At 56.3% G+C, this 23,809-nt stretch overlaps 1 protein-coding gene and 1 long non-coding RNA gene across 51 annotated transcripts in view; both read right to left on the bottom strand.

Annotated features, from left to right (window-relative positions):
- Window positions 1-23,809, bottom strand: part of ZNF618 (zinc finger protein 618) — a 183,664-nt gene that overhangs the window by 54,087 nt on the left and 105,768 nt on the right. For all 50 annotated transcript variants that reach the window (XM_070251174.1, XM_070251175.1, XM_070251177.1 and 47 more), the window contains one exon: window positions 13,448-13,707. In XM_070251174.1, the coding sequence (XP_070107275.1) occupies window positions 13,448-13,707 (260 nt within the window). The remainder of the gene's footprint in view (window positions 1-13,447; window positions 13,708-23,809) is intronic.
- Window positions 6,523-9,995, bottom strand: LOC138920759 (uncharacterized). Its single transcript, XR_011432514.1, has 2 exons — window positions 7,886-9,995; window positions 6,523-7,558 (listed from the first exon to the last, which is right to left on the bottom strand). It is a non-coding gene; the product is annotated as an uncharacterized lncRNA (long non-coding RNA).

Genomic DNA, 23,809 nt, shown 5'->3' with positions numbered 1-23,809 from the left:
GAGGTCTGGGTCTAGTTCCAGGTTTGCCTCAACTCGCTGAGCGACGTTGGGCAAGTCACTTCCCATCTCTGGGCCTGCGTTTCCAAATGTGTAAGAAGGAGACGGTAACTTCTCCAGCTAACTCTCATCCTTCTTCCTTGAGAGGAGAAAGGGGATGAACACAAACGTGCTCCGAGAGGAACAAATCGCATCCATATAAGGAACTCATCATCACTTATGTACATCAGGTTAATTTCTAGCTACTTCTCCTCATTGCCAGGATGGGACAGAGGCTGAGAGGACAGGCTTCGCATCAGACACAGCCATATCCCTGGGCCTGTTCTGTCACTTACCAGCAGCACGACCTTGGTGATTTCCTTGGATATGCTAAGCCTCAGTCTGCTCATCTGCAAACTGGAGCTAAAAGTACCTACCTCGTTAGTGTAGCACCCTCTCCTCCCCCTGGGAAGCACCCCACCCTACTACAGATATGCAGACAAGGAGAGGACCCCCCACGTCTGCTGAGGAGCTGTCTTGTTCCCGCAGACGTGCAGAGACCAACACGCAAAAACGCTGACTCCAGGCTCTGCCAAGCCCCCCTCCCAGGAGCAGGTGGCCTGAAATGGCTACGTTCCCAGTGGCCCCTTCAGACAGGTCAAAGGTGAAGCGCACTCACGCAGAGCAGGGGGCGAAGGTCCATGGCGGGAAACCACGCAGAGCCCATCAGACCCAGCCTGGCAGGGGCCTCCAGGGCAGAGGCCCTGCCCCTCCTTCCTGGATCCAGGCCACCGGGCCCAGGTCCCACTCTTCCTAACAGAACGGCCAGGGAGCTCGCACAAAGACAGAGGCCCCGGCCCCACTCCAGGCAGAGTGCACAGAACGGCTGGGGCCCAGGAACCTGCCTGTCCCAAAAGGGTCCCTGGGGGATTCTGATGCCCAGCAACCAGGAACAGAGACCACCGGCTTCAAGTAAGACAGACCTGGGATAATGGAGTCTCGGCCCCATCATTTACTGGCTGCGCCTCAGTTTCCTCATTGGAAAAAGGTGGATAATGCAAGAGCACTGATGCGAAGACGGAATGGAGCAGGAACAGTGTTCCTCTGTGAGCCCAGTGACGGCCACAGCCCCGACTCCTCGTCCCCTCAGCCTCACCGGGAGGCAGAGGCCTGAGTACTGAGCGTGACCTTGAGGGACCAGATTAAGTCAGGACAGCACCGGGTGTGCAATGCGAATGTCATCTCAGCTCTGCGCCCCCTAGCCCTCTGATCTCGGGGACGTCCCTTTTCCTGCCCGAGCCTCAGTTTCCTCACCTGTACGACAGGACGATAACCCTACAGGCTCACGACTGAGGTCAGGAGGAATGAGCCACGACATGCGAGTAGGCTGGCTCACAGGCAGCATCGCCCCCTCCCCACGGCGGGTCACCAAAGAGAACGCTGTCACCCTAATGCCAGCTGGGAATCTGGCAGGGTGTTATTTAGTGGCTTTATTTGTGTTACCCTGTCTCCCAGGGAAAAATATAAACACGCGGAGGGCAGAGATCAGACCGTATATCTCTTTGTCTTTAGCCCCGTGACTGGCACCCAGCGGGGGCTCAATAAATTTACAGTGTCCTGCTGTTCTACTCATCCGTCACCGAGTAATAATGACCCCAACTCCCTCCCTGAGCCTCCGCCCACTCTGCCACAGTTTCTGCCAATTCCCCTTCAACTGATGGAGAATTTATTGAGCACTGAGCATTGAGCACCCTCACCATGCCTGGCGCTGAGGCCCCAGCCGTGAGCAAGACGTGATGGCTGCCCTCCGTCTCATGGGAAGCAGACAAGCCACCAGGCAAGGGGACGGTGCTCCCAGAGCGACATGCGAAACCCGGTGGGCGCAGTGAGAGACTCTAACAAACTGCCGCGAGGAGCCAAAGTCAGGGGAGCAAGCAGAGAGGAGAAGGGGCCGAGGGGCTGAGGGGCAGAGGGGCAGAGGGGCAGAGAGGAGAAGGGGCCGAGGGGCAGAGGGGCAGCGGGGCAGAGAGGAGAAGGGGCCGAGGGGCCGAGGGGCCGAGGGGCCGAGGGGCAGAAGGGCCGAGGGGCAGAGGGGCCGAGGGGCAGAGGGGCAGAGGGGCCGAGGGGCAGAGGGGCAGAGAGGAGAAGGGGCCGAGGGGCCGAGGGGCCGAGGGGCCGAGGGGCAGAGAGGAGAAGGGGCCGAGGGGCAGAGGGGCAGCGGGGCAGAGAGGAGAAGGGGCCGAGGGGCAGAGGGGCAGCGGGGCAGAGAGGAGAAGGGGCCGAGGGGCCGAGGGGCCGAGGGGCAGAGGGGCCGAGGGGCAGAGGGGCAGAGGGGCCGAGGGGCAGAGGGGCAGAGAGGAGAAGGGGCCGAGGGGCCGAGGGGCCGAGGGGCCGAGGGGCAGAGAGGAGAAGGGGCAGAGGGGCCGAGGGGCAGAGAGGAGAAGGGCCCGAGGGGCAGAGGGGCAGAGGGGCAGAGAGGAGAAGGGGCAGAGGGGCCGAGGGGCCGAGGGGCCGAGGGCAGAGGGGCCGAGGGGCCGAGCCCTGGAGGCGAGAGGACCGTGAGCCCCAGGGAAGGCGGAGCCCCTCCCCAGAGGACTGAGGACACAGCCTGTGATGGGGGAAGACTTGTCCAGACTCGAGCGACTTCCAGAGGAGGTCTCTACGGCCCTCTCTGCTCCTCTTTGCCACGAGGTCCAGGCCTCAGTTTCTCCAACCGTAGGCAGCGACCTCCAGTCTTTTCTCAAACTGTACAGTAACTGCAGGCTGAAGGGCAGAGCCCGCGGACTGTCACAGGTCCCCTTACCTGTGCCCCCAGCAGGCCAGGTCCCTCCTGGCTTCACGGAGAGAGCCGTGGGCACAGGCAGCCTTGCTCACACGTCCCAGTCCATACGGAGACTCCTGGGGGCACGGTGCATTGCCAGCCTCAGGCCCTCTCCTGGCCCCAGGGCAGCGTGGGGCACCTGTCCAGCACACCAAGTCTCAAGACAGAGCACTGTGTGCTGGCAGGAGGGACCCCAGGTTCAAAGCCCTGCCTACCCCCCGCTCACCCTAAGACCTCGGGCTTCAGGTGCCCTGTCTGCTAAAGGGGCTGGATGGGCAGAGGTGGGGAGTGGGAGAGTGCAGAGCGGCCGCACCACAGTGCAATGGTGTCAACCCGGGTCCAATCCCTGCTCACCACATACCAGCCGGGGAGGCCGGCCAAGTCAGGGAGCCACCCACGCCTCAGGCTTCCTCTCTGTAAGAGGGACAGCGTAAAATGATGCCCATTTCACAGGGGGTTGTGAGCAGTAACCCTGTGGGTATCTAGCACAGAGCGGGACACAGCAGGTACTCCATAAAGAATGGTTGCCATTACTCTCAGCATCTCCCCAAGTTTTTCTGAGGACCCAACTTCCTGAATGCATCCTGGGAAAGAGAGGGCCGTGGCCGAGCAAGGTGGAGGCGTAGCCCGTCCTGGGGAGGTGTAAGGCGTGGGAGCGCGCCAGGTTCTGAGCGGGCGGTCCTGCCATAAAGGAGCCCGGCTGACTGTTTAACCATGTCTCCCAACCATCTGGCCACCGAACGCCGGCCCACAGGAAGTGCTGCCAAGACAGTCCCAACACGCCAGCCTTCCAGGTTTCCACGTGCTCCGTCATCCCTCCGGCAGCCACGTCTTCCAGGGTCCCAGGCAGGCTCTGATTTGCTGACACACGGCACTGACGAGGCGGAGGAGCGTGGCCCCTCATGTCGCTGCAGATGCTGGCAGGCCTTGCTTACTCAGGGGTGAGCAGCTGACAGCTACGTCCAGCCGTGTCCCCACCCTCCTGCTGGCCCAATCAGGTCCTCCGGCCCCTTGGCCATCACATACCAGACGCATATCTCAATGCTTGGTCAAAGAAATCCAGGTCCCTGAACAGCAGCTGTGCACACATCCACCGTGGGGGCTGCCTCCGGGCGCTTTTCCATCTGAATTACGTAAGAGATCAGAAAGAGCCCTTAAAGGTGGGGATGCCTGGGCGGCTGGGAAAGGGGCCAGGTGAGGAGGGGCTCTGCATCTAGGGTTGGCCAGTCACCAAGCTTCAGGGCTTCGGTCTCCCCATCTGCACACTGAGAAGCGTTCTGTCGACTTTTTCACTGACGAACTTGTGCTGGCAAAGGGGCATCAACGAGCTCCCCAGGGAGGCTGGGGTGTAGCAGAAAGCAGCAGGCCCAGATTTCCCGAAGTTTTGTGTTTTCACAAATGCATAATATGGATATAACATAAAACTATCCGTAATATGGTTCTAACATTTCTCTCTCCAGGAAGGATGGGCTCCACATGTGCTGTGGCCTGTGTCCTGTGATCTCCGGTCACGACGGACCCAGGTTGGTGCAGTGGGGCGCTGGAGGGCCTTCTCGGGGACTCTCAGCTCTGACGGTCCCCATCCTGGAGCCTGACTCGCTGCCCGGCACACTTTCTCACTCTGCGGGGTTCCCTAATGACCCTTTCGTCCTTTGTCACCATCACTCTCTCCTAAGTGCCAGGTGCTGCAACTCACTTCGTGTGCACCTCCCCGACATCTCTCGGTGGGCCTGACCTCTGACTCCAGTGCACAGGGGGGTGGGGGGTGGGAGTGGAAGCCGGCCAGATGGGCAGCGACCTGCCCATTTCACACAGCCAACTCGTGGGAGCGGCCCAGACACAGCGCTTCTCACGCATCAGTCCAGCAGGCAAGGGCTATGATGATCCTCACTCTTCAGATGAAGGAAGTAAGGACCTTAAGGGGGACATATCAGGCGAGAGGCTGCCCAGATCCTTCTCGACCTGAGCCCACAGGTGTAACCACCACACGATCAGCGTCTGGGAAAGCGCCGAGAAGAGAGGGTGCTGTTCACATTTACCACGTACCGAGTACATGCAGGTCTCAGTCCCGTCCTCCATCTTTCCAGAAGCCCTCGTGTGGTGGGGACAACTCAACACCCACTTCTACGATGAGCCTGAAAGCTCTAGGGGCCAGGAGGTCCAGGCCGGGGCTACCCAGATAGTGGCTGGCAAGGAACTGGGCTCAAAGCTGGCCTTCAGGGCTCTGGAGCCATTCTACCGCCACCATGCCAGGTCCCCTGCAGGTGGCAAGGGAGCCATGAGTCCCCTTAAGCCGTGGGGCTCCCCCTAATGCTGCAAGGCAGCAGAAGCCCCTGCCATGTCTGGGACTGCCACAGGACGCCCAAGAGTCCTTTATCAAGAGCCCCAGGAGGGGCTGCCAGAATCGGCTGGCAGGGCACGCCAGCACACAGGAGCGAGCCCGTTCCTCTCCCCCATCCGGCTGTCACTAGTGACACAAAGAGCATCCACAGGCCCAGCACCTGTCTAGCATCTTCTGTAGCCACCTGGCAGAGAGCCTGGCATAGCTCCCTCCCCAAGAGCTGGACACACCAGGTGAGACCAGGTGGGTCTAGTTCCGAGGCCATGGAAGGGAGAAGTGGGGAAGAGTGAGGCCGAGGAGGCTGTCTCCTGAGGACAAGGAACGTGGATGACAACCCTCAGCTCTGCCACTGGCACCCAGCTCGCTCCCCATAAGCTCAGACCCCTTTCAGGATACACACAATGCAACAAGGCAGACATCCAGAGCAGGGGACGAGGGAAGGACACAGGGAGCATGGGAGGACAGAGAGGTGGCTCCTTACATGGGCAGTCCCGCATTTAGCTCAGAGCGTCTCAGCAGGTGCTGTTCACAGAGCTAATGCAGAGGAGCACCCAGCCCTCTTGCTAGTTCTAGGATGCCGTGAGAGCTGGGCCGGTGGCCTGCCGAGGGACAGGGGACCTGGAGAAGTAAGTCGTAGACAACCGGGTTTTCTGAGGCTCTTTGGGGCTTGGATTCCGACTGAATGTCCTTGGAACCGGGGTCTTCCAAGTGGAGCCCAATTCTCCGGGGAAATGCGGGCACAGGCAGTTTTAGGAGAATCAATTCCCCAGTCACCAACTTCCCAACATCTTCTTTCCCGAGATCGATGCGCCGGAGAACATGGTGGGCCGGGAGCCTGCACTCAGCTGGCTCTCCCTCCACCTCTCCTCTCACCTCCACTCTCCCCCACATCACAAACAAAACATGATTCTTTCACCCACCCTAATCCCACCACGGTGCCTTCCATGGATGGACATCTCGGGGCTCAGCAAGGTGATCCAAAATCCAAAATGTCCCTGTTGGATTTAGAAAGTGAGTGGATCTACTGACTGGGAACAACTCCTTTCCCAAATAAGGGGATTGCCAGTTCTTCGCTTTCAACAAAACTGAAGAAAGATCTAATGGAGTTGTCAGCGATGAGACCATTAAAAATAATGTCTGATGATAGACCCCTGTGTGATTTTTGGCATACGGCTTGGAAGGAGTTCAAAGAACTGAAAGATACAACCAAGACAAAACTCTACCCATCCCCCCTCCTTATTTAGGTGATCAAGCTTTCTAAGCACGTACGCTTACAAACACTCAAGAATGGGAATGAAATGCTGAATCTGGCCTCATTCAACAATAAAGAAATATTAATTCACGCACACATGAGCCACCCGAGAAAGAAACAAGGCCCCATCCATTTCATGAAGAGGTGCATTTTTAATAATTTTTTACTTCTGCCTTGACAATTTATCTAAATTTGTTTTTGGTAAATTGTCTGCTAATAACAAACTCAACCTGGACAAAAAAAAATGTTTTCAAATGTAGAGCTTTACGATCCCAACAAATTTTTTCGAAATTTCTATTTCAGTTGAGGTACATCTTGTTGTGGGAGATGAGGTTGAAACAGTGATCAATAAAAGACTCTCAAGCATAAAAAATATATTACATCAAGATAAAATCCTGTGAGGGAAGTGGACTGGAAATATGAGTTCAAGGAGAAAAAGGGAAGATGTAAAATTTCTGACTGTTAAAGATGAGCTTGTTCATATGTTTTTCAAATGGGTGATGGCCAATAGCGCACAGCAGTGGGGTTTGGATTCCCTTGGATACATTTAAAAGAGTGGTTCACAGTTTTATTTCCAAAATTCCACTTGCTTTTCTTTTTACACCCTACTCCAGAAATTATATCCTTTGCAATTATTTAAACTTTGGATAGAAATGTTAGATGTCAACTCACAAATGTGAAAGGGAACACAGTTTCTCAACATTCTTTAGGAGGTATTGAAGGAGAAAAGCCTGAAGCCATTAGCCTTTTAGGTTCTCATCACTCCAGACATGTCACCGTCAGAGGTTCAGCTAATATCACTGTATCTGTTTGGCATCTTTTGTGCCCCCTTAAAAACACTTTCATATTTATTACTTCACTCCGCCCCCGACAATCCTACTGGAAGGACAGGCAGATTTTATTACACCCATTGATGGATGAAGACGGTATGGCTCAGAGAGGTTAAGAGGCTTGTCTAAGGCCACACAGTGGGGCAGACCCTAGATCTCTGGGCTTACAGTCCCGGGGCCCTTTCCAGTGAGGACCCTCCAACCGGGACCCCCGTCCCACCTTGGAACTCGAGACACACGCGCCTGGGAGGGTGGCCAAACCCCTCCTTTCCGATTGGCTGCAGCAAAGGGCTGAGTGCTGGTTCTGGCAAGCTCCTGCGCTCCCGCCTGCCAACAACCTATTGAAACAGGAAACCAGCTATCAGCTGGCACTAGGAAGCAGGACCTGGCACCTTCGCTGCCCGGGTTTGTCACAGACCGAAACCCACGTGGCCACGTCTGAATGGCTGTCTGCTCCTGGGTTGCTCTTTCCAGAACTCTGGCCACCCCGCCTCCCGGCTGGAGCCCCGTCCTCCTCCTTTCCCGGTCCCTCCTCCCCGGGCAGCCTTCACCCTTTGGTGCTCAAGGCTCGCTGCCTAGAAACATCCCCTGCAGAAGCCAGTCTCCCGGCTGGTCCCTGTCTCTCCCTCCTGCACCCCAGCCAGCGCCCCTCTCTGAGCACCCACCTCCAGGACGGGAACTCGCTGCCTCAAAGGTCCATGTCCAGACGTCAAGCAGTTTCCATAATCATGAAGTCCGTCCTTTCACCAAGTGGAAATCATCTCCTGGTGACTTCCCCGTACTGGCTGGGGCTAAGTGGGATGTGTCCGCTCCCTCCCATCTGAGAGAACGCTCTAGGTTGTGGACATTTAGAGTCCAGCATCTGCCTGGCCAGCCCACCACCCTGCCCCCATGCTCAGTCTCCTCCCCCACAGGAGCTCTTCCCAGAGCTCCTCCCCATACTACGAGTTAACTCTGGAAATAACCTGGTTGGTCCACACCCTTCATCTGAAGAGGAGCCCAGCCGGGTCACTTGGCAACCTCCATGGGCTCCTGTCCCTCCCCTGGGGGAGCCCAGAACCAGCAGGTCTCCAGGCCCCTGTGGCTCTCCCTGGCTCCCTTACGCATAACCTCCCCTGGATTAAGGACCAATGGTCTCACAGAACAGAGAAGAGCACCCACTCCTTGGCAGTACGTTCGGACCACCATGATGGGATCCGGGCATCCTTATTTCTTGGAACCAGGCAATGCTCCATGGGCCGGACGTCCTGACTGCTGGAAACCCAGCTTGCCTTGTCTTCACCATCCAGGACAAGGATGGCAAGGAGGTTTCCACTTTGGATTTTTCAATTCCAGCTGACCAGCAGTGACTTCTTGGTGTGCTGTGTTGAGAAGGATTCTGAGGTGCCCTGCTGGGCAGCATGCAGCAAACAATCAGGGATGCCTGTGCTGGATGTGGAACTGGGGCGCAGCAACGGTGGGGCTTTGTGTTTCGCACCCCTCAGAGAGCAGCTCCCGAAACCTCCAGGGTGGTTCTGCCGCTCCTCGGGGCTGCCGTGCAGATTCTGCCCCCAGCTTGTCAGGTGGGAACAGGCGTCTGTTGACTCACCTCCTCCCACTTCTGGTTTCACCCAACAAGGTTGTCACGCTCAGTATTACCTCCACTCTTCTTGCCCCCGAACCGCACGCTGGCTCCAAGGACAGTGACGTCCTTTCTAAGAGTGAGAGATGCCCTTGCCGGCACAGGGAGCTTCCGGGCAGCAGCAAAGGACCAGGACCTGCTGCAAGCTTGGCAGCCGGCCTCCTGGCACTGATGTCCCCACGCCCCACTTGCCCATTCTGAGAAGCTGCCAAAGGCCACCCACGTGTCCGTGACCCAGGCTCCTCCAAGGGAAGTGCCTCGGGTCATGTTTGTGTCATTGGGAACACTGTCTGAAGCTGTTAAAGGGCCAGTGAGGACTTGGGGGTGGGGACGAGGGGGACGGGGCTCAGAGAAGAGGCAGCCATGAGGCTCCCCCATGGCGTGAGCCCTGAGCATGGTGGGGAGCGGGGCACTCGGTGGGGCTGGGTGCCACAGAACCCCGAGTCCCTCATCAAGGGCCTTGGGAACATGTTCTCTCCCGATGCCTGGCCACCAGGGCACAGATGCACACTGTAGCACCAGCTCATTTTAAAGGGATGGCCGGATCCCTGGCAGGGCTTCCCTTCCTTGTTTCCCTTCCAGAAGCGGATGGGAGGGGGGCGCCAAGAGGTACAGCAGGCCCTCCAGGAAGGGCAACTCTCCTCCCTTCCACAGGCCTTCGTCTGCCCCTCCAGAAAACAAGGGGTGTCAGACCTACAGCATGGGGAGCCCCACCGCCCACTTCCACATCCAGGGCAGACATCAATAATCAATCATGCCACCCTTTCGAATCGTCAACACAGAGCCCCCAGTGGCCGGCTGCCAGGGCTTGGACTTGGCCCACGAGATGAAATCTACTCGCCATCCTGAGATTAGACGAGGTCAAAAGGTACAGATCTTTTTTTTCTTTTTTTGCCTGTCTTTCCCGATGCCGAGGCCAAGCCAGATTGTTCCGAGCCTGCCCCGTGGCAGAAACTCCACGCTCAAGGAGAAAGGTCTGCCTTGACCGGTGGGAGACGAGCCACTCAGACTGGCCGGGAGCGCCCTGGCCCCGCTCTGGTCCAGGCTCCCTAGTGGCGGTTGCACTTCTGACTCTTCCCTGTGGCCGAGCACCTCGTTCACAGGGATCTGCCGAGAGCAGGTCACGCAGCACTTGCACAAGATCCTCAAGGTCCCTGGGTTTGAAGGAGGCCGTGCTAGAAGGGTCCCTGAGCAGCTCTCAGACAGGAAAAGCAAGCCCCACTCAGAGCCCGTGTGTTCTGACCCCTCACCCAGTACCAAGTTTCTTCCCCATCCCATTTTTTTCTCTACATCACCCTGGCTTATTTCTTAGACTTGGGAAAAAAAGCAGAAAATATTACTACTCTTTCCCCTTGAAGAGGTACTTTCTGCTATTAATACAAGTTCTACTGCCAACAATAGCCAATCGTTCACTAAGTACAACGTGGAGCACTTTGCATACATTATCTTATTGAGTTCTCAGATAACCCCGTGAATTTGCAGCTGTGAGAACGGAGGCACAGAGAGGTCAAGTAGCTTGCCCAAGGTACAACAGGTATTAAGACACAGAGCCTGGGGGGCTGGCCCAGTGGCCGAGCGGTTAAGTTCGCGCACTCCGCTGCAGGCGGCCCAGTGTTTCGTTGGTTCGAATCCTGGGCGCGGACATGACACTGCTCATTAAACCACGCTGAGGCAGCGTCCCACATGCCACAACTAGAAGGACCCACAACGAAGAATATACAACTATGTACCAGGGGGCTTTGGGGAGAAAAAGGAAAAAATAAAATCTTTAAAAAAAAAAAAAAAGACACAGAGCCTGGAGTCACTCTCAGTCCGAGGAGCCGAGCTCGCTGTCCTGACACATCTCGTTCCCTTCCACTGCCCCGTCCATTCCCACACCCAGGAGGTGACCAGGACAGGGACCAGGCCTCATTTAACACAAGAGGACACTAAGGCGTAACAAGGCCAGGGACCCTGCTGCTGAGCAGGAGCTGCGCTGGAAACCGCACAGGCGGCTGGCCTGAGACCCGAGGGCCCTGGGGCCTCTCCCTGCACAGGCAGCTGGCCCAGGGAGGACTCCCAGCGTGTCCCCAGCACGGCGGCTCAAGGCCTTCCCTGCCGAACACAGACTGCTGGTTCCACCCCAGGAATCGAATTCAGCTCCCCTTCAGTGGGCATCCTGGGTGAAGGGCATAAGCGGCTACTGGCTCCAACGAGTCCTACACACACACCCCAAAGTGAGCAAGGCCATGTCCTCTCCACGGTTAATTAACACATCCGCCAATGGCCAGCAGTCCTCGGCCCCGGGCAGTGAATCCTGATGGAGGGAGCTCAGACGCGGGCCCCTGAAAAGACTCTCATTCAGCACTGGGCTAAGTCACTCATGCTCGTCACCAACTATTTCTGGCTCATCTCCCTTCTGGCACACGGAGGATGGCATTTCCCGGCCTCCTGGAGGCTGGGCGGGGCATGTGACTAGTTATGGCCAATGCACAGACGCACACTTCTCACTTCGGGGTTGCAGAAGGTAATCACCAGTGTGAGTCCCCCCCAGAGCTTTCTTTCCCCTGTCACGCGGCTGGCAGCGTTCCATAGAACGGCTGCTTGGAGCCTGGGTCCAGAGCAGAGTGGAGCCCCTAACGGACCCACAGTGGACACGCAGCGTGACTAAGAAATAAACGTTTGTGGTTCTGAGCTACCGAGATCTCTTTGTACTTTTAGGATCTTTTGTTACTGTGGCATACCCCTTCCCCTCCTGACAGTTTCAGCACCTGCCTCCAGCACCTGTCAACCCTGGCTCCTAGAAACCAGCACCTTGCTAGGTACTGTGGGGTAGGTATCGGGAGCATAGAGACACAGATCTGACAAGTCTTGGAGATCTACTCTCTAGGAGCTCCCAATCTTGTGGCAGAGACAGGCATAGACAGGGTCCCTCCAATCTAAAGTAGATAAAGGGAAGTGCGCAAGGGAGAAGCAGGGTAGAAACAGACCACTTCTGACCAGAAGAGATCAAGGAAGGCTTCTGGGAGGAGGTGGCACTAGAGTTGGCCTTGCAGTATGGGCTGGAGTTGGGCATGCAGCAACGGGCAAAGGCATTCCAGGGAAAGAGAACAGCATGAGCACAGGGTAGGATGCATTGCAGAAGAGCAGACGGTACCAGAACAAAAGGTCCGGGAAGATCAGAAGTAAGAAATGGGGCTAGAAGGCTCAGGTGGTGGACGATCTGGATGCTATGGCCTTGACCTAGGCACAGCGAGGAGGCCCAAGTTTATAAGCAGAGAGCAACACAGTCAGTGTTTCTGCCAAGGCCCCTGGCAGCCCGAGAGGAGAGCAGGTGGGGGCAGGGAGACCCAAACGCATGGCTGTTACCCGGATGCTGCACTGACCCAGGTAGAGCAGCAGAGGACCAGCTGGGAGAGGGAGCAGGCAGCTGATTCCTAGTAGCTGAGAAGAGAAGGCAGCAGGACTTAAGTCAAAACTTGGGGAAACAGACACATGGGGCCCCACCCACGAGCCTCTGCGTGCCACACACAGGGTGTGACCCTAGGAGTCAGGAGGAGGTGAGCCCAGCTGGACCAGGAAGGAGAGGCGGAGGGGAGAGGTGTGGCAGTGCTTCTAAGAACATATGGAACCCGGGAAACGAGGAGGCGGCAGATGAAACCGGAAATCTGGGACCAGACCACGCAAGGCCTTGATGCCAGGCCGAGGCACGTGGACTTGACTTTAAAGACCAGGGGTTGCAAACCTGTGGCCCATGGAACAACCCTGACCCACAGACGGGTTTTGTTTGGCAGATTTCAAAAGTTGAATTAGTCACCAATATTTAAAGCCAAAAGAAGTCACATCAAAATTCGCATTTCTGGCATGCAGTGTGTCCAGAGATCTGGGCACGCTGAGCTCGTCTCCCCACCTAGTTCCCGTCGGCGGCAGCTGAGGAGGGACCTCCCCCTCCGTACGGGAGTGTGGGCTCTCCAGCTGGAAGCGGTCCCCACCAGCTGCTGTTTGGCTCATCTCTACTTATGCCAAAGAAACGTGTCTGTTGGGCCTCACGGGCATGTGAGTTTGTGAACCTGGCAGGAGGGCAGGCAGCCCCCGAGGGGGACCCCCTGGCTCAGGCTGGAAAGAGAGGGGTGAGATGATCTCGAAGAAGCTTGTTTCCACAGAGCTCCTCGGAGCCTGGCCCAGACCAGCAGAGGCAGGGGGAGGTGCCACGTGCCACTGAGCCCATCCTGACTGGGCATCTGCTCTGAGCAGGACCTGCACTGAGAGCTGCTCCCAGGAGCCCCCAGTCAAGCAGAGGAGGAAGAAATGCAGACAAGCATTTGAGATACAGAGCGATACAGGTCACGCTAGACCCACCTGGGGCATGGGAGCCCCAAGGCATGAGGGATGCGCTGGGCCTGCGGAAAGTTCCAGACATTGGACTTCAACAAAGTCTTAAAGGATCAGTAGCGCTTTGCCACGTCAGGTGGAAAGAGAAGAGCTCCAGGCTAGAACTGCGCCAGCAGAGGCAAGTCAAGAGCCTCGGTCCTTCCCTGAGGGCAGAGGGGAGCCACCGAAGGCTGGGATCCCAGGCCGCCCGCCCCACACTCCCACCTGCTCCCAGCCCTCGAGGACGGGCACTCACCAAGGGTCTGCTGGTTGCGGACGCCGCCGATCACCACGCAGATCTCGGCGGGCACGTCGCCGGTGCCGTCCTTGCTGACCGCCTTCTTCTCCTCCTTGGCCTCGCCCTGCCAGATCACCTCCTGGATGTAGTCGTCGGGCAGCTCCGTCTTCACCTTCACCTCCGTCATCGTCCCCTGCTCGGCACTCAGCGAGGCCTCGGCTGGCACGGGCTCTGGCCCCTCCACCTTGGTGCTCTTCTGGCTGCGCTTCAAGCGCTCCCTGGGAAAGAAGAGAGTCTGCTCAGGGTGGACCCCATGCCTACCCAGAAACCTACCAGCCTGGGGCATCGCACGTGAACCTCACCTTGAGGGCCACAACGTCCTGGCCCGGGGGAACCCTGGGGCTCCAAGGCACACAGTTTGAAAACCACTGGGTTAGGATGGCCCCAACCCCACCCATTTTACAGATGGAGAAGCTGGGGTCTAAAGAGGTCTACGTGTGCCAAGTAACTCTTGTAACTGAAGTCACGAGACCCACAAGGGCAGCCCTGGCTGGTGGATATCAGTTCTTAAGCTTCAGTGTGCACACAGATCAGCTGGGAATCTTGGGAAAACGTGGATTCCGGATCAGCGGGTCTGGGGTTTGGCCTGAGCTGCTGCATTTCTAACAGGCGCCCAGTCGAGCTGGTCCTCAATCTGCATTTGGAGCACGAGGGTTTGAGCAGCCTGCCGTGTGCAAAGTGTCCGGGGCTGTTCCTCTCGCTCCTTGGCAGAAGGGCCAGAGGTCTTGCCCAGCTCTCCCCGCTCCTGTTCTACAGCTGGGGTCACTGCAAGCCCCACGGCTCACCTGGCTGAGATTCATGGAGCCAACACTCGGCTCCCAACACTGGCATCTAAGTGGCTATTCAAACGTCAGAAAACATCCTCACAGTGATGAGCTCAAGACTGAGTGGGCGGGGCACACGTGACTGAACCTCCTCTATGAAGGGGACGCGAGGCCTGGAGCAGAGCTGTGACTTGCCCACAGCCACACACAAGACTGGTGGCCAGCCAAGGCTGTTCTCCTGCCAGCGTCACCCTCTGTGCTATCAAGGGCCCCCTCGTCCTTGTGGCAGGGGGCTCATCATCCTGACTCCTGTTTCTGGGGTGGGGAAGCCGAGGTGGGTGCAAACTGGGAAATCAAGGCATGTTCCAGGCCCTGGGGATTCTGCCCTGCCAGGGCCCGCCCTCTCCACTGCTCCAGAGAAGCATCTGGTCTGCGAACTTCGAGGCCCAGACCGGAGGCATATTCCGACGAGGCCTGCCAGCACACCAACCGGGGCTCAGGGGAGGCACCCGGGCTGGGGGGGTGGGGGGGCGGTGGGGCAGGGACCTGGGTTCTGATCCTGGACCTGCAGCGGATTGCTGTGTCACTTTGCACAAGACCCCTCTTCCCTCTGGGCTCCAGCAGCTCCATCTATCAGAAGAGAATGGATTTTCTCAAGTCCGCTGTCTGCCCCAGCTGTCAGCTTTCTCCCAGGTCGGGGAATTGAGCAGAGAGAGAGGGAAGGCCCCAGCCAACGAGCAGGGGGCAGAGAAAGGCCACCGGGGAGGTTGTGGACTGAATTTTGTCCTCGTCCAAACTCAGACGGTCAACTCCTGATCCCTAAGGTGACTGTAGTTGGAGACAGGGTCCTCAGGACGTAATTAAGGTGACATAAGACCATAAGGGTGGGGCCCTAATCTGATGGGACTGCAGCCTTAGAAGAAGATGAAGAGAGAGATCTCTCTCTCTCTGGGTCTCTCCTCACCACGTGAGGACACAGAGAGAAGGCGGGCAGCCGTCTACAAGCCAGGAAGAGGGTCCTCACCAGAACCCAACCACGCTGGCACTCTGGGCTCAGACCTCCAGCCTCCAGAACCGTGAGAAAATAAAATTCTGTTGTTTAAGCTCCCAGCCCACAGCATTTTGTTCTGGCAGCTCAAGGTGCCCAAGCTAACTGAAACTCAGGACTCAGACGGACAGAACAGGAGGAAGCAGCACAGCCAGCCGCAAGGGCCGTCGAGTCAGCTCCTTCCTTGCTGTGTGACTTGCAGCTAGGCTACCGAACCTCTGAGCCTCAGTTTTCCCATCTGCAAAACGGAGCGAACAGGGGGGTCGTGCGGATTTTAATCAACTAACACATGGGAAGTGCCCGGCCTGTATCAGCTCTCAAGATGTTATTAATAGTAACCAACTGTTGGGGGCTGGCCCCGTGGCTGTGTGGTTAAGTTCGCGCACTCCGCTGCAGGCGGCCCAGTGTTTCGTCAGTTCGAATCCTGGGCGCGGACATGGCACTGCTCATCAGACCACGCTGAGGCAGCGTCCCACATGCCACAACTAGAAGAAACTACAGCGGAGAATACACAACTATGTACCGGGGGGCTTTGGGGAGAAAAAGGAAAAAATAAAATCTTAAAAAAAAAAAAAAAAAAAAAAAAAAAAAATAGTAACCAACTGTTGGAGCGTCTTGCGCACCCAGTGGGCCCAGTGACACCTCCTCCTAGTGTGTCTGCCACGTCAGGGCCACCGTCTGTCACTGTGGGAAATGTAACACTGGATGTTCGATAGCCTCAGCGTTCATTTCTTTTCTTTACTTAAGAAACATTTCGGGGCCGGCCTCGTGGTGAGTGGTTAAGTGCGCACGCTCTGCTTTGTCAGCCCGGGGTTCACCAGTGGGGATCCTGGGCGTGGACCTACACAACGCTCATCAGTCCATGCTGTGGCGACATCCCACAAAGAACTAGAAGGAACTACAACTAGGATATACAACTGTGTACTGGGGCTTTGGGGAGAAAAAAAGAAGAAAGGAGGAGGATTGGCAACAGCTGTTAGCTCAGGGCCAATCTTCCTCACCAAACAAACAAACACTTAGAGTTCCCTTTGTGCCGGGCACTGTTCTGACCCACTGACTCCTTTCATTTTCAGTAACAACGCTGTGAGGGAAGTCCTGGTATTATCTCCATTTTACGGATGGGTAAACTGAGGCACTGAGAGGTGAAAGAATTTGTCCAAGGTTCACCTGGGTAGTAAGAAGTGGAACCAAGATTTGACGCAGGCATCCCGGCTCTTAGCCATGCTGCACGGAGAGCAGGAGAGAAGCTCTGAGAGCGAAGCTTCCCCATTCGCACTCATCTCCCCTCCCCTTCTACTGACCTTCAGCATCCAGAACAGGGGGAAAACCAGGATGCTAGTGGGTGAGCAGGAAGACGGGAGGCTGCCTGGATTTCTGGCTGCTGCCACCTCCATGGGGGGTGCTTTGAGGCAGAGCCACCTGGTGAGGTCTAGCACTCCCCTGGGAGGGGAGCATGCCTACCCCATTCCTGCAAAAAATCCTCTAAGCTCGGGGAGGCCCCAGGAGCATCACCAGGGCGAGCAGGTCTGATAAGTTCCGAGGGACGGCTATGGCTTTGGGGAGGGAGGATATTCCTGCCAGGCAGCCAGCAATAGACGGGGACGCACTGGGGTGGGGAGCTCCCCGGCACCGAGGGGCAGAGGCTGGCGGACGGCCCGGCAAGAACGGGATGAGATGAAGGGAGATGGAAAGAGCACCAGGTTTTGAAGTTGGGTCACCCCAGGGCCAGATCTCAGAACTGCCACTCTCAAGTTGTGGGTTCACCCATCCAAGCCTCAGTCTTCACACCCATATGATGGGGAGAAGCACAGCTCCCACCCCACAGCGCTGTGATGCAGAGACAATGCACTGTCTGCAAGGGCCCTAGGACAGTGGCCCCAGTGGCGATGTTCCACAGTACCCCCTGTCTTGTGGGGGGTCGGGGGCAGGGGAGGGGCGTGTGCAGAGGTTGCAAGGAAGGGTCTTACATGGTGCAGACTTCAGTGCACGGGCTGCGGAGTTAAAGCAACAGGAGTTCAAATCCCAGCTCTACACAACTTCCCAGCTGGTGACGCTGAGTGAGCCCCTGACCCTCTCTGAGCCTGTTTCTGTATCCATGAAGCAGGGACCCCCCCCCCCCCATCTACTCAAAAGGCCTCCTGAGGATCAACTGCAAAAATGTAAATCCAGGGGCCGGCCCGGTGGCGCAGCAGTTAAGTGTGCACGTTCTGCTTTGGCGGCCCAGGGTTCGCCGGTTCGAATCCCGGGTGTGGACATGGCACCGCTTGGCATGCCATGCTGTGGTAGGCGTTCCACATATAAAGTAGAGGAAGATGGGCACAGATGTTAGCTCAGGGCCAGTCTTCCTCAGCAAAAAGAGGAGGATTGGTGGCAGCAGTTAGCTCAGGGCTAATCTTCCTCAAAAAAAAAAAAAAAGTAAATCCAGAACCTTGTCTAGAGTGACTCACAGAGATGATCACACTGATGGAAATGGGTGACAGAGCTGCTGAAATGACTATTCCCTAGCTGAGACCACATGGGCATGGATGGTCAGCCAGCCCTGCCTGTCCTGAGGCTCGCCGGACACAGAGACGCAAGTCAGGGCCCCGGCCAACCCTCAATGCCAGCCCCACAAGAACACAGTCCGCAAGTCCCGGGCCAGGGCAGGCAGACAGGCAGCTGAGGACTCGCCCGGGCTTGGCCCTGGCTGGTCCCAACCCCGGGTGCCCGAAGGGTTAAACCCAAGCACAGAGCAGATGTGCCTCCCAGGGCCAGTGAAGAGGCCCAGCGGAGCGGAGCTGACCAACCTGCCAGTGTTCTCCCCACAGCTGGGGCCACGGGAAGGGAAGGGCACAGAACGAGCCCGCGCCCTGAACACCCGCACCCACTGTCTTCGCTGCCGAGGTTCTGAAGCTCAGCCTGACGCTGTGAGCACTTCTCACCCCGTCTGAACAGGCTCAGTGTCCCTTCCTGCTCTCAAGGACCTCACTGGCATCGTGGTGTCCTGGTGGGAGAGAGGAGCTGCTGGAGTCAGACAGGCTGGGCGTCCACACACCCTGCAGCCTCAGGCAAGAGTTCCTTACCCCCCTCTCTGGGCCTCAGTTTCCTTGTCTGTTAAAGGGGGACCATGATCCTTGCCAGTGCAGGGCTGGGAAAGGGGTCAGGGAGATGGCATAGAATGGATTTCAATGGATGGCAGCTGCACTTAGGAGGATGACATCGGTTCACGACAACAGCCCCGCCTCTGGGAAGCCTTCCCTCCCTGCTCGAGATGGAGTCAGACCTCCCTCTAAATGCCTCGTCTGCCTCCCCAGGGGACACTTAAGGGTGTCCTCCCACTGCCTTGTAAGGAACTCATCTTTCCGACCTCCCAGCCTAGCTCCCAGCTCATCGTCTTCTTTTACTTCCTTAGCAGCCTTGGTTGCCATCTGAAAATATGTCGTCCATTTACTGACTCACCAAATGGTACAGGCCTTAAGAGCAGGCGTGCACGGCTGCGCTGCCGGCACCCAGTCGGCACACAGTAGTTGCTCAGTGAATACTGCGTTTGCTGAGCAGTCAGAAGAGGACCCGCCTCCTGGTGAGGGAGCGCTGGGACTCATGCCTCCTGGGCATCCTCAGGGTGAGTTTGCAGGATGGCTGGTCCATCCATTTGCAACAGGCCTGGGCGTAACTGCATCAGAGGACAGGCCCCCTCCAAAGGCAGAGAGCGTGTTAGCAAAGCCGCTACTCGAACCTACAGCTCCTGACCCCTCTTCCTTTGTCCTTCCCACTCAGGGACTAGCCTCAGGTCACCTGAAGTGCCCCTAACATCTGGGTGGGGAGGAATGGCTTCCTCTCACAAGAAGGCGGGCTCTGCATAGTTCTTTTACCCCCGCACCCCTAACAGAGGTCATGATGGCAAATACAACTGCAGCGTGACCAGCCTGACTCCTGGCAGCCCATGGAAGATGAGACCACGTGAGGCCCCCTCTCGCCCACAGGCACCGTGGCCCACAATGGCCCGTCCCCTTAAATGTGACCCCCTTGCTGCGCCGAGGACAGGCGCAACTTCTCTTTCCCCGGCTCCATGCTTTAGATTTACAAGCCCAAATGTTGCTTTTCTCGGATGCTCTGCATTTAATTAGGTGCCCTAATAACAATGGAATTGCACAAGTACTTATATCACTTTGAATTAGGAGCACGGCTCCTTCCAACTTCTTTAAAAATTTTTTTCATATATCATTTTTTAAAATAGAGCTCATTATTTTAATTATATCCATTTAAATGTACAGTGGAGCCGCTGGATATTCTCAGCACGAATCATTAGGTAGATTAGTGAAAAAAGCACTCGGAATCCATCTCCATGCTGACACTCCATAATCTATTCTATTTGTGTCGCTGTAAAATAGATTTATATATAGATAACTACAAAATAGTCGCTCAAGATACGCAATGAATTTTATATTTAACCCGACTCACACTTCCACATAAAATCTGAAGTTGGGCACTAAAAGGATATTTCTCAGTTAAGTACACACTGTCTGTGGTCACCGGTTACTGCCCACGCCAGAAGGCTGGGAGAGAAGCCAGACGGATGGGGCCCTGCCCAAGGAGGGTCCTTCGAGCCCTGGCCTTTCAGTAAGGCAACGATTCTCAAAGTGTGTTCCTCGAAGGCCTAGGGGTTCCATAGCTGTGGCCCAGAAACAGCCACGAGGCCTGAATGAGAAGGGCGGAACTGAGTAGGGCTCCACCACCTGCACTCCCCTGGTCTTCGATATGCACAGCTTTGCTTTTGGTCATATATGTATATGTTGTGTCTATATCTACATGGGCTTTTTCCTCCCTGTAGTGGGGTAAATGGTGCCCCCCCCAAAAAGACGTGCACAGAACCTGTGAACATGCCCTTTACTGGAAAAAGGCTCTCTGCAGATGTAATTAAATTAAGGATGTTGAAATGAGATCATCCTGGATTATCCGGGTGGGCCTTAAATGCAATGACAAATGTCCTGATAAGAGACACTTGGGAGACTGGACCGACAGAGAAGGAGGCGGTGGCAACGTGACCACAGAGACTGGGGTGCTGTGGCCACAGGTCAGGGAATGCTGCAGTCCCAGAAGCTGGAAGACGCCAAGAAGAGACTCTCCCCGGGGCCTCCAGAAGGAGCAGGGCCCAGCGGACACCTCGATTTCAGACTTCTGGCCTCCAGAACCGTGAGGGAACACCCTTGTGTTGTTTTCAGCCACGCCCACGCGGCTCGTGCTAATTTGTTACAGCAGCCGCAGGAAACTAATGCAGCACCTAAGACTCAATTTGAAGAAATGGCATCAAAGCAGTTAAGTCTGCAAACCGCTGCCCTCCACGAGGCTCGGTTTTCTGTTGCTTCGTTCTTGTTCGCTGCCCGCCCCCCCCATCCCCGCCGTGATGGCGCGTGGCCAGTCCCACGTGCCCGCAGAGCCCACCCAGGGGAGTTTCAGAAACAAATCTCTTCCTCTGAGTCTTACAGCCCTTCTTCAGGTGCTTGTCCCCACCCCATCACACCTGGTGTTCAGAGGAGCCTGTGGCCAGATGGGGAAACCGAAGCACGGGGCGGGGCGCGTGTCTGTTTTGCTCAAGACCACAGCCTACTCCTTGCGCACGAGGCCGGGTGCACGGCCGGGACTCAGTCAACATGGCGAAGGAGCAGCACGCCCAGCGTCACACGACTTCCAGTGATGAGGTTGGCCTGGAAACCACTCTTCCGGCTCTCACCCACAAAACCCTGTGGCTAAGACAACGCAACCAAATGCCTTCGCAGTGGATTTGAGGTCCAAAGACAAATGCCATTTCTGGCCATGTCGGAGGGGGAGTCCTAGGGGACTCCGAGTGCCCGGGAATCAGACAACTTTCCTTCTGAGCACAATTTCTACATCATTCCACCAAAAGATGCGAATGCTTGAAGTTCTACCAAATCGCAGTAATTAGGAGAAGTCCTCAGTCCTGCAGCCTGGCCCCTGCTGTGACTTGGTTTTCCCATCTGCACGAGTGAGCTGGAATCTGACATCGAAGGCCCGGCTAGAGGCCAGCCCTCTCCCCGGCAGGGTGCGTGCATCTCCTCGCACAGGGCGGGAGCAGTGCATCCATCTCTGCCCCAACATGCAGCCTGAGGACCACTCCAGCCCCTCCACAGGCTGCTGTTTATATGCTCTGGTACTTCAGCCACCTGAAACAATGTCAAGGGTGGGGAAAATCTCCATCACGGTGTATAAATAATGACTTGGTTAACTCCCTCTAGAATAAAACTTCATTAAGAGGCTCCACTCATTAAGAATGAGGGTTAACTGGTCTCAAGCTGAGCTTAAATACACTCGCCATGAACACAGGGAAGCATGCGATGTGAAATGAATTAACGGGCATCCAGCCCTGACTTCAGGGGCCGCGTATACCCTGCTGCAGAGGCTGACCACTCCAACTCTACCGATCTGCCCACCTACCAACGGTCAGAGTGAAAGGATTTTCACCTATCCGTAGATGTCGCCAGGCTCCCTCCTTGGCAACACTTCCTAAGGCCAAGGAGGCGTGGCCTCCACTGTTCCACCAGGGCTGCCTTTCCCAAGGCCTCCCGGGCCCTCTACGCTCCTAGATCCAATGGTCCCATTTGGGTCCTCTTGGTCCACCAGAGCCTTTGACAAGCTCCCCTCTGTCTCCTCCATCTGACTCTCTCCCGACTTTGCTCGGGGCTCGCCCAGTGGGCCGCCCACCTTCTGGCCACTCCTCTGTCTTTCGCTGATTCCTCCTCATCAACCCAACCTTTACCCGTTGACACGCCCCAAGGATCACTTCTAGAACCTCTTCTATTTCTATCCACACTCACTCCTTAAGCGATCTCATCCAGACTCAGGCTTTTAAATATTAACCCTATGATGATGAACCCCAAACTCTCTCTCTAGCTTGGGCCTCCTCCGAACTCCAGACCTGCATAAACAGCTGCCTGCTTGACACCCCCACCTGGATGCTCACAGGCACCATATTTAACAGATCCAATCTGAGCCGCTGCTACGTGCTTCCCCCAAGTCAAGAAAACAATTCTGACTCCTCCCCGAGGGCTCTTCCCACTAAACCCCGCAGTCTAAGAGGCCACACAGTCCAGGAACTGTAGTCTTCTCCAATTCAGTTAGCAGCAATGCCATCCTTCCAGCAGATCAGGGCCAGACTCTGGAATTATCCCTGACGCTTCCCTCTCTCTCACCCCCTACTAATGAATCTACCAGCAAATCCAGCAACTCCACCTTCAAAATACTTCCAGAACCGACCACTCCTTACCACCCCATGGCCACCACTCTTGTCCAAGAGGCCATCCCCTCGCTCCTGTCTCATCGTAATAACTCACAGCCAGCCTCTCTGCTCCTCCCCTTGCCTACCATCCCGAAATCTGTGTTCAACACAGAAGCCAGAGTGATCCTATTAAAATAAGCCAGCTCATGTCACTCTTTGGCTCAAAACCTATTTATGGTTCCACTCTCACCTGGAGGAACAGCCAGGGTCCTCGCCCCAACCCTCAGGGTTCCCTGTGACACGTCCCACCTCCACTAACCTCGTCCACTAACACTCCCCGTCTCGGTCCCCCCTCCCTGGCCACACCAGTCTCCCTGCTCGTCCCTGAGCACCGGGCGAGCTCCCACCTCGGGCCTCTGCATTTGCTCCTTCCTCTGCCTGGAAGAGCCGCCCCTTCCCCAGATGCCCCATGGCTAGTTCTCCACGCCTTCAGGTCTTTACTAAACATCCCAGTACGAGTGGAGACATCGCGGCTGCTGGCCTTCCACTCTCCATCTCCCCTCCCTGCTTCACGCATCCTGCGTTCTGCGTTTACCCTACATTTTTCTAACATACTTGCTACCTCCCATCCCCTCCACAGCCTGTCTCCCCACCAGCGACCTGAGCTCCAAGAGGAGAGAGACTTTGTCTCATGGGTTCACGGTCACATGAAAGGATCACAAAGCTTCACAGAAGGATCCGAGGACTGAGTCCTGGAAGGTCAACGCCGGCGCAGCCTTCGAGGCATCCATGCCCCGTCCCCAGAGAACGTCGATGGCTTAACTGCTCCAGTCGATACTGAGAACTGGAGACAGCAACATCCCATCCATCTGGCCCTCGGCAGAACAGGGGTGAGAGACGTTTCACAGGAGCCAACTTTCTGAATAAGTGAAGCTTATTCAGAGTGTCAAAGTCTTATCTTTATCCTTTCCAATGGAAATTGTCTCAAATGCTACACACTCTCCTACCTTGTGAAATGCCCAGAGAGAGGAGCCTGGTCATGTTGTGACACGTGTTTTTTTCTCCAGCTTTATTGAGATTGTTTTTTTTTTTTAAAGATTGGCACCTGAGCTAACATCTATTGCCAATAGTCTTCTTCTTTTTTTATTCCTTCTACTCCCCAAAGCCCCCCAGCACACAGCCATATATTTTAGTCGTGGGTCCCTCTAGTTGTGGCATGTGGGACGCCGCCTCAGCATGGCCTGATGAGCAGTGCCATGTCCGCGCCCAGGATCCGAACCTGCGAAACCCTGGGC

Source organism: Equus caballus, chromosome 25 (assembly GCF_041296265.1).
Source record: "Equus caballus isolate H_3958 breed thoroughbred chromosome 25, TB-T2T, whole genome shotgun sequence".
Taxonomy (NCBI): Eukaryota; Metazoa; Chordata; class Mammalia; order Perissodactyla; family Equidae; genus Equus; species Equus caballus.
The sequence above is the reverse complement of the archived record's forward strand: the minus strand, read 5'-3'. Positions and strand labels throughout refer to the sequence as shown.